General features: G+C 52.3%; 1 protein-coding gene across 1 annotated transcript in view; it reads right to left on the bottom strand.

Moving 5' to 3' along the window:
- Positions 1 to 208: 208 nt before the first annotated feature.
- LOC129715850 (mitogen-activated protein kinase kinase kinase kinase 2-like) overlaps positions 209 to 10,761 on the bottom strand; it is a 33,389-nt gene continuing 22,836 nt past the window's right edge. Inside the window, 9 exon segments of the mRNA XM_055665733.1 lie at positions 209 to 326; positions 799 to 958; positions 3,036 to 3,152; positions 3,860 to 3,928; positions 5,085 to 5,262; positions 7,451 to 7,554; positions 9,281 to 9,339; positions 10,000 to 10,122; positions 10,280 to 10,344. Of these exon segments, the coding sequence (XP_055521708.1) occupies positions 239 to 326; positions 799 to 958; positions 3,036 to 3,152; positions 3,860 to 3,928; positions 5,085 to 5,262; positions 7,451 to 7,554; positions 9,281 to 9,339; positions 10,000 to 10,122; positions 10,280 to 10,344 (963 nt within the window). The 3' untranslated portion in view covers positions 209 to 238.

Below are 10,761 nucleotides of genomic sequence, written 5' to 3'. Positions count from 1 at the left end.
GAGACTCAGCCACCACGGCAATGAACGTAACTCATTTATTATGGTACAATGACAGTTAAATAACAATTAACAGACACACCCCCCCCCCCCCCCCCCCACCCCCACCCCACCCCCCACCGTCCTGGTCACCTCCGGCCAGTGCTCCCTCTCCGGTGAGCGGGTCCCAGCGTGCGGTGGGGAGGGGGGGGGAGGGGTCCGGGTCGGTCCGGGTCGGTCCGAGCCCTCTCCTCCCACAGGGTCAGTAGGAGCTCTCGTGTCCCGTCAGGATGTACAGGTTGCTGTGAGCCCCGGGGTCATTGCTGGGGATGCTCTGCAGGATAATGTCCCTGTGGGGGTGGGGGAGAAGCAACAGTTTAGTTCATTGTCACGTGTACCGAGTTACAGCGGAAAGCTTTTTTGTTGCGTGCTAACCAGTCAGCGGAAAGACAAGTCATGATTAAGTCACGAGCCGTCCACAGTGTACAGATACAGGATAAAGGGGTGGGTTTAGTTTAGTTTAGTTGAAGCTATGCCCTCTAGTTTCATTTAGTATCGAGATCCAGTACAGAAACAGGCCCTTCGGCCCACCGGGTCCGCACCGACCAGCAATCCCCGCACACTAACACTATCTAGGGACAATTTACACTTACACCAAGCCACAATGCATTTCTTTGTCTCTGTACTGTACACTGACAATGACAATTAAATTGAATCTGTATCTGAATTTAGCTACAATTTACCAGAGGGCATTACAGAGACTGGGAGGGGTGTCGGGGCTGGAGGGGATTTACAGACGGGGTGTAGGGGCTGGAGTCTCACCTCTGGGTGCCCAGAACACGAAACATTCGAGATTCATCTGTGATCTCCTGAGTTATCTGTGAGCGGCAAACAATACAACAATTATCTCCCCTGTAAACCCCAGTGTTACACACACACACACACGCACACACACACACAGACCTGTCCCCACCACACTGACCTGCCCCCACCAGTACCACAGTGTTACACACACACAGACCTGTCCACACCAGTACTGTACCACAGTGTTACACACACACACAGACCTGCCCACACCAGTACTGTACTCCAGTGTTACACCCAGTGTTACACACACACACACACAGACCTGTCCCCACCAGTACTGTACCACAGTGTTACACACACACACACAGACCTGTCCCCACCAGTACTGTACCACAGTGTTACACACACACACACACACCTGTCCCCACCAGTACTGTACCAGTGTTACACACACACACACACACACACACCCGTCCCCACCAGTACTGTACCACAGTGTTACACACGCACACACACCCGTCCCCACCAGTATTACATATAAACATAGAAATTAGGTGCAGGAGTAGGCCATTCGGCCCTTCGAGCCTGCACCGCCATTCAATATGATCATGGCTGATCATCCAACTCAGTATCCCGTACCTGCCTTCTCTCCATACCCCCTGATCCCCTTAGCCACAAGGGCCACATCTAACTCCCTCTTAAATATAGCCAATGAACTGGCCTCAACTACCCTCTGTGGCAGAGAGTTCCAGAGATTCACCACTCTCTGCGTGAAAAAAGTTCTTCTCATTTCGGTTTTAAAGGATAAGGGGGAAATCCTTTAAAACCGAGATGAGAAGAACTTTTTTCACGCAGAGAGTGGTGAGTCTCTGGAACTCTCTGCCACAGAGGGTAGTTGAGGCCAGTTCATTGGCTATATTTACCCCAGTGTTACACACACACGCACGCACACACACACACACCACGCACGCACGCCACACACCAGTACTGTACGCACCAGTGTTACACACACACAGCACACACCTGTCCCCACCAGCACTGTACCACAGTAGTTTTGCGGCCCTACCACTTTAGACTGGAGCTTTGACCTTGTCCCCAGAACGCCAGCACGTACCCTGAGACAACACACGCAGACAGGATGACGCTTTAGTCACAGGGTGGTGACGAGTCTGGAATTCATGGCCACAGACGGCGGTGGAGGCCAAGTCAAGACTCTATTTTGGTGTTGCTCGTTCTTCACTGGCTCGTCTCCAGTTGGTTCAGAATGCTGCTGCTCGCCTTTTAACAGGGACTCGAAAGAGGGAGCACATATCGCCAATTCTGGCCTCCCTACACTGGCTCCCAGTGCACTTTCGGGTTCATTTTAAGTTACTGTTATTTGTTTTTAAATCTCTGAATGGGCTCGCACCGCCTTACCTCTCTGAGCTGCTCCACCCATACACTCCTGCCCGGTCCCTCAGGTCAGCTGGTCAGCTGCTCCTGGAGGTACCGAGGTCTAGTCGGAGGCTCAGAGGGGATAGAGCCTTCTCTGTTGCTGCTCCGACACTCTGGAACACCCTGCCGCTGCACATCAGACAGGCCCCCTCACTGTCCATCTTCAAATCCAGTGTTAAAACGCATTTGTACTCCCTGGCTTTTGACCATGCCTGAGGCTTTGCTTCTGTTTGTGGTGTTTTTGATGTTTCTTTATTTTAAATGTCTTTTCCTACTATTTCTTTTGATTGTTATTTTTGGTGGTATTAATTTTTTTGTGGCCATGTACAGACTTTGGCGCTATGTGGTTTTTTAAAAGCTCTATAAATAACTGTGATTATTATTAAGACTGTGATAGCCAGATTCTTGAACCCAGACACTAAAATCTGGAGTAATAGCGGGACAAGGCAGTATCTATGGAGATTGAGTTCTTAAAGATAGCGGAGTCAGGGGATATGGGGAGAAGGCAGGAATGGGTACTGATTGGGGATGATCAGCCATGATCACATTGAATGGCGGTGCTGGCTTGAAGGGCCGAATGGCCTACTCCTGCACCTGTTATCTGTTTTTGAAAAGGAATGAGTGATGTTTTAGGTTGAGACCCTTCTTCAGATTCTTGATCAGTGCGGGTGTCAGGGGTTATGGGGAGAAGGCAGGAGAATGGGGTTAGGAGGGAGAGATAGATCAGCCGTGATTGAATGGCGGAGTGGACTAGATGGGCCGAGCGGCCTAATTCTGCTCCTATCGCTTATGAGCCCCGCCCGGTGGGTGAGCCTAGCCCCCCCCCCCCCCCCACCCTTGGGTGCACTCACCCACTGTCTGTACACAGAAGTTGAAGCTCAGCTCGGCCGACCCGTCGCTCCTCTCCCCCCGCAGATTCACAATCTTCACGCAGTCTGTGGGAACGGAACAGAACTCAGTCTCAGCCCCTCCCCCCACACACGTGGCCAGTGAGGGAGCGGCACCTGACCCGTCTTACACGCACACACACACACACACATATACACACACATACACACACACACACACACACACACACATACACACACACACACACACACGTACACACACACACACACACACACACACACACAACACACACATACACACACACATATATACACACACACACACATACATATACACACACACACACACACATACACACACACATATATACACACGCACACACACACACACACATACATATATACACACACACATACACACACATACACACACACACATATACACACACACACACACATATACACATATACACATATACATATACACACATATACACACACACACACACACACATATACACACATATATACACACACACGCACTCACACACCCACACACACAGGCGACAATTTACAATCTTTACAGAAGCCAATTGACCTACAAACCCACACGTCTTTGGAGTGTGGGAGGAAACCAGAGCGCCCGGAGAAAACCCACGCTGGTCACGGGGAGAGCGTGCAAACTCCGCGCAGACAGCACCCGTAGTTGGAATCGAACCCGGGTCTCCGGCGCTGTGAGGCAGCAGCTCTACCCGCTGCGCCACAGTGACGACAACTATCAGCATGGTACTTACTGTCGATGCAAACCAGGACACTGTCCCTGTCGAGCTGGGAGACGTGGCTGGCATTGAGTAGTGAGGTCTCTGTGTGAGAGGGAGAGAGAGGGAGGTGGGGAGAGAGAGGGAGGTGGGGAGAGAGAGGGAGAGAGATAGAGGGAGAGAGGGAGGTGGGGAGGGAAAGAGTAAAGGAGACAAAGAGAGTGACAGAGAGATAAAGGTATTGAGAAAGAGACAAAAAATGAGAGAAAGAGAAAAATGTTTTGCACAAGATAGCGAGAGAAATAGAGAGAGGAGGGGAGAGGGTGAGTTAATGTTACCGTGAGATTTCTGTTGCCCAGTAGAGACCCCCTCCCCACCCCCTACTCCCTCCCCTCCCCCCCCGCCCTCCCACGGCATTGCCCCCGTCGCACACACTAACCCCCCCCCCCCCCCCCCCGACACCCGAGTCCCACGACAGCTCACAGAGGGGGGGGGAGGGAGAAAGTGGATAGGGGGAGAGATGGGGGAATGGGGGTTAGAGAGAGAGAGGTGGTAGGGGAGAGAGGGGGAGCGAGAGGGAAGAGGGGAGAGAAGGGAAAGGGGGAGAGAGAGAGAGGGGTAAGGGAGAGAGAGGGGGGGGATAAGGGAGAGAAAGAAAGAGGGTAGAGAGAGACAGAGGTGGTAGGGACAGAGAGGGGTGGGTAGGGGGAGCGAGAGGGGATAAAGAGGGGGGAGAGGGGAGAGGGGAAGTGAGAGAAGGGGTAGGGGGAGAGGGTGGAAGGGGAGGGGGGAGGGAAAGGGGAGGAGAGTAGGAGAGAGAGGAGTGGTAGAGGGGGGGTTTGGAGAGAGATGGAAGGAGGAGTGAGAAAGTGGATAGGGGAGAGAGAGATGGGGGAAGGGGAGGGAGAAAGTGGGTATGGGAGAGAGAGGGGAGAGAGGGGAAGAGGGGTAGAGAGAGACAGAGGTGGTAGGGGACAGAGAGGGGGTGGGTAGGGGGATAAGGGAGAGGGAGGGGAAGGGGGACTGAGACTGCACCCCTTCTCTCTCAGATTCAATTTTTTTTTTCAGATTCAATTTTAATTGACACTGACAATGACAATTAAAATTGAATCTGAAAAAAAAATTGAATCTGAGAGAGAAGGGGTAGGAGGGAGAGGGGAGGGGGGGGGAAGGAGGAGAGGGGTCAGGAGGTCCCGTGTGCGTGCTGTGTGAGTGAGTGAGTGAGTCTGTGACTGCCCCCCCCCCCACGGCCAGTGTGTACCTGGGCAGGAGTGATGGATCAGGGTTCCGGAGGAGCAGAGCTTGACGGTCTGGAACTGCAGGGTGCACGTGTGTTGTGAGGGGGCTCGCACGCCCAGACACACCTGCGGGTACTCCTCTCCCGGGAACACCAGCAGCTCAAAGATGCGCAGCGGGTTGGGCAGGGTCAGGCTGAACTGCTGCAGGGGGGAGGGGGGGGACAGACAATAGACAATAGGTGCAGGAGTAGGACATTCGGCCCTTCCATCCAGCACCGCCATTCATTCTGATCATCCCTAATCAGTATTTAAGAAGGAACTGCAGATGCTTGAAGGTAGACAAAAAAGCTGGAGAAACTCAGCGGGTGCAGCAGCATCTATGGAGCGAAGGAAATTGGCAACGTTTCGGGCCCGAAACCCGGAAGGGTTTCGGCCCGAAACGTTGCCTATTTCCAGAAGGATTTCGGCCCGAAACGTTGCCTATTTCCAGAAGGATTTCGGGCCAGAAACGTTGCCTATTTCCAGAAGGGTTTCAGCCCGAAACGTTGCCTATTTCCAGAAGGGTTTCAGCCCGAAACGGGCCCGAAACATTGCCTATTTCCAGAAGGGTTTCAGCCCGAAACGTTGCCTATTTCCAGCAGGATTTCAACCCGAAACGTTGCCTATTTCCAGAAGGATTTCGGGCCCGAAACGTTGCCTGTTTCCTTTGCTCCATAGATGCTGCTGCACCAGCTGAGTGTCCCCAATCAGTACCCCGTTCCTGCCTTCTCCCCATATCCCCTGACTCCGCTATCTTTAAGAGTCTTATCAAGCTCTCTCTTGAAAGCATCCAGAGAACCGGCCTCCACCGCCTTCTGAGGCAGAGAATTCCACAGACTCACCACTCTCTGTGTGAAAAAGTGTTTCCTCATCTCCGTTCTAAATGGCTTACCCCTTATTCTTAAACTGTGTGTGGCCCCTGGTTCTGGACTTTCCCAACATCGGGAACATGTTTCCTGCCTCCAGCGTGTCCAAACCCTTAATAATCTTACATGTTTCAATGAGATCCCCTCTAATCCTTCTAAACTCCACAGAGTGTACAAGCCCAGCCCCTCCATTCTCTCAGCATATGACAGTCCCGCCATCCCGGGAATTAACCTGGTGAACCTACGCTGCACTCCCTCAATAGCAAGAATGTCCTTCCTCAGGTATGGGGCCAAAAACTGCACACAATACTCCAAATGCGTTCTGAACTGCAGCAAAGATAGACACAAAAAGCTGGAGTAACTCAGTGGGACGGGCAGCATCTCTGGAGAGAAGGAATGGGCGACGTTTCGGGTCGAGACCCTTCTTGCAACCTTCCCTCCATTGACGAACTGTACACTGCAAGGGCCAGGAAGCGAGCGGGCAAGATCATCTCTGACCCCTCTCACCCTGGCCACAAACTCTTTGAATCACTTCCCTCTGGAAGGCAACTCCGTACTGTCAAAGCTGCCACAGCCAGACATAAACACAGCTTTTATCCACGAGTAGTTGCTCTACTCAATAACCAAAAGCCTCCTTTTGCTCTGGTATTTTATTAAATTCACATGTTTAATCGATAATGTTTTATTATTAATGTTCTATGTGTCATTCCTAACTGTCACTATATGTCGTGTTGGAGCACCAAGGCAAATTTCTTGTATGTGAATACCTGGCCAATAAACTTATCCATTCATTCATTCCTTCTTCAGACTGAGCTGCAGCGAGTTCAGGCCCAGTTGTGCCTTCACCGTAGGTTAATAGAGAGCATCCTGACCACCTGCTTCACAGTATGGTACAGCAGCTGCACTGCTGCGGACAGGAAGGCACTACAACGGGTGGTGAAAACCGCGCAGCACATCATCGGTGCCCCGCTCCCTGCCATGGATGCCCTCCACCGAAAACGGTGTCTGAGACGGGCTGGGAAGATCATCAAAGACCCCTCACACCCCAACCATGGACTGTTTGCCCTCCTCCCATCAGGGAGGTGGTACAGGAGCCTCAGGTCACGTACTAGTAGGATGAGGAACAGCTTCTATAACAACACAATCACACTGCTGAACTCGGAGTCCCGACGATAGACTTCTCTGGTCCCTCCGTCCCCCTTTGTTTAATCATTCTGTATTTCCTGATTATTCTGTATCTTCTCTCTTTCTATTTTTTTTCTTGTTTTTTCTCTTTATGTACAACTACTACGGACTGACGCAAAACTGCATTTCGTTGTACTGATACTTGTATTTGTGCCATGACATTAAAGTTGAATTGAATTGAATTGAATTATGTCTCAGACACCTCCCCCCACCACCCCCACCCCCCCCCCCCCCCCCCCCCCCCCCCCCCCCCCCCCCCGGAAGGTTCTGGACCACCTCCTGTGGGCCGCAGCGCTTACCTTGAGGAGCAGGAACTTCTGCAGCGGCTCATACCACTGCATGAGGATGATGCTGTTCTCCAGCGCCCCGCACAGGAAGGTGTCCCTCGTATACGGGTTCCTCACTGTGTGTGTGTGTGTGGGGAGAAACGAGAATCCGCACTCATCACTCACGGTTACGCCTGCCAACTTTCCCGTTCCCAAATAAGGGACAAACGGTCCAAATACGGGACAAACTCCCCACGGCAGGGTGGGGAGAGATACGAGGCAGGTATATCATCTCTCTTCGACTACACCTAGTTCTAGGGGTTCCATTCTTGCACATTCACTTTCTCTCTCTCTTGCTCTTTCTCTCTCTTTCTATTTATAGAAACATAGAAATTAGGTGCAGGAGTAGAGGCCATTCGGCCCTTCGAGCCTGCACCATTCGCCATTCAATATGATCATGGCTGATCATCCAACTCAGTATCCCGTACCTGCCTTCTCTCCATACCACCTGATCCCCTTAGCCACAAGGGCCACATCTAACTCCCTCTTAAATATAGCCAATGAACTGTGGTCTCGACTACCCTCTGTGGCAGAGAGTTCCAGAGATTCACCACTCTCTGTGTGAAAAAGTTCTTCTCATCTCGGTTTTAAAGGATTTCCCCCTTATCCTTAAGCTGTGGCCCCTTGTTCTGGACTTCCCCAACATCGGGAACAATCTTCCTGCATCTAGCCTGTCCAACCCCTTAAGAATTTTGTAAGTTTCTATAAGAAATATATATTTCTATATTTCACCTTTGCTAATAATTAAATTGGAAGCTGTACCATGAATGTATTATGTCATATGCCGTTGTTTATACTTTTGTATCGCTGCTTCTAATAAACCAAATTCCCAACGGCAATTTGTTGCCCGTGGCTTGGTGGACGATGAGTTGGCCCCGGGTGCTGGACTGCACACAAAGCCCAGCTGTGAGGAGTTTTGGCCCGAGGGGGGGGGCCCTCTCGCACAGTCCGGCGCCCCGTCCAACTCGTGACCGTGAGAAGAAGGAGGGTGGTGTCAGCGGTCAGCGAATGCACGAAGGTCGGACAGCTAGTCCACGGGCTGCCGACCAACCGACCCACGGGGCCACTGGCGAGGTGCTGCTGCTGCACTCCACGGGCTGCACCACGTCGGGACTGGGTGAGGCAGGGGGCCGGACGACCCGACAGTCCCCTCGACCCGAGTAGTAGCGGTCAAATACGGGACAAGGGCGGTCCCCCAGTACGGGACGAACCAATTTAGCCCAAAATATACGGGATGTCCCGGCTAATACAGGACAGTCGGCGACCCTAGTCACTGCCCTGCAGAACACACCATCACCAGTCACAGGAGCAGAAGGAGGCCATTCGGCCCATCGAGTCCACGCTGACCATCGATCACCTGCCTTCTCCCCACGTAAACTGTGATAACCTTACCAACCAACAACCTGTCAATCTTCACTTCAAGAATACTTCCACCGTCTGTGTGGCAATGAATCCCACAGATTCACCACCCTCTGGCTAAAGAAATTCCTCCTCATCTCCTTCCTAAAGATACGTCCTTTAATTCTGAGGCCGTGCCCTCTGGTCCTAGACTCTCCCACTAGTGGAAACATCCTCTCCACATCCACTCTATCCGGGCCGCCCACTATTCTGTGACGCTTCAATGAGGTCCCCCCTCTCATCCTTCTAAACTCCAGTGAGTACAGGCCCAGCATCGACAAATGCTCATCGTACATTAGCCCGCTCATTCCTGGGATCGTTCTGGTAAACCTCCTCTGGACCCTCTCCCTATCCCGTTGCCATCGATCCCGGGAACGCCGGATCCCGGGAACGCCGCCTGCTCACCTACGCAGCACTTCCTGCAGCCCTTGCTGTCCGGGATCTTCCAGGATGCGGTGAACTTCCTGTAACGGAGAATCAGGTGGTCAGCTGTGGCCACAGCTGGAGGGGTAGTGGGGGGGGGGGGGAGAGAGAGACAGAGAGAGTGAGAGTGATAGATAGCAGAGAGAGTGAGAGAGAGAGAGAGAGAGAGAGAGAGAGACAGAGAGAGAGAGAGAGAGAGGGAGAGAGAGAGGGAGAGACAGAGAGAGAGAGAGAGAGAGAGAGAGAGAGAGAGACAGAGAGAGAGAGAGACAGAGACAGAGAGAGAGAGAGAGAGAGACAGAGAGACAAAGAGAGATAGACAGAGAGAGAGAGAGACAGAGAGAGAGAGAGAGAGGAGAGAGACAGAGAGAGACAGAGAGAGACAGAGAGAGACAGAGAGAAAGAGAGAGAGAGAGAGAGAGAGAGAGAGGGAGAGACAGAGAGAGAGACAGAGAGAGAGAGAGAGACAGAGAGAGAGAGAGACAGAGAGAGAGACAGAGAGAGTGAGAGAGACAGAGAGAGACAGAGAGTGAGAGAGAGAGAGACAGAGAGAGACAGAGAGAGAGAGAGAGAGAGAGAGAGAGGGGAGAGACAGAGAGAGACAGAGAGAGACAGGGAGAGAGACAGACACAGAGACAGAGAGAGAGAGACAGATGAGGCAGAGAGAGGGAGAGACAGAGAGAGAGAGAGTGAGTACGTACTTGGGCATGATCTTGTCGGTCAGTTTATTGGCCGGCAGTGAGATGTGGACGTGGCGTTTGTGGAGACTCCGCTTCTGATCGAACACCGTCACCAGGTTGTGTGAGTAAAGCTGTAGGGATTGCCTGCAACCGGGAGGGGGGGGGACACAGTGAGGTGGGGGGGGGGGGGCTCTGGACACGCGGGCTGGGTGGGGGGGCGGCTGGGACGGTAGGGGGTATAAAAACACGGAGGTCTTGGGTAGGTGGGAGACCACATTTGGGTACTGGGGTGGGGTACTACTCACCAGTGACGGACATGAGGACGTTATTGAGGACAAAGAGCCAGGAGCATTGGTGGGGCAGCAACTGTGGAGACAGGGGGGGGGGTTACATAGAAACATAGAGAATAGGTGCAGGAGTAGAGGCCATTCGGCCCTTCGAGCCTGCACCATTCGCCATTCAATATGCTCATGGCTGATCATCCAACTCAGTATCCTGTACCTGCCTTCTCTCCATACCCCCTGATCCCTTCAGCCACAATGGCCACATCTAACTCCCTCTTAAATATAGCCAATGAAATGTGTGGCCTCAACTACCCTCTGTGGCAGAGAATTCCAGAGATTCACCACTCTCTGTGTGAAAAAGGTTCTTCTCATCTCGGTTTTAAAGGATTTCCCCCTTATCCTTAAGCTGTGACCCCTTGTTCTGGACTTCCCCAACATCGGGAACAATCTTCCTGCATCTAGCCTGTCCAACCCCTTAAGAGTTTTGTAAGTTTCTATA

Source organism: Leucoraja erinacea, unplaced genomic scaffold (assembly GCF_028641065.1).
Source record: "Leucoraja erinacea ecotype New England unplaced genomic scaffold, Leri_hhj_1 Leri_144S, whole genome shotgun sequence".
NCBI lineage: Eukaryota > Metazoa > Chordata > Chondrichthyes > Rajiformes > Rajidae > Leucoraja > Leucoraja erinaceus.
The sequence above is the reverse complement of the archived record's forward strand: the minus strand, read 5'-3'. Positions and strand labels throughout refer to the sequence as shown.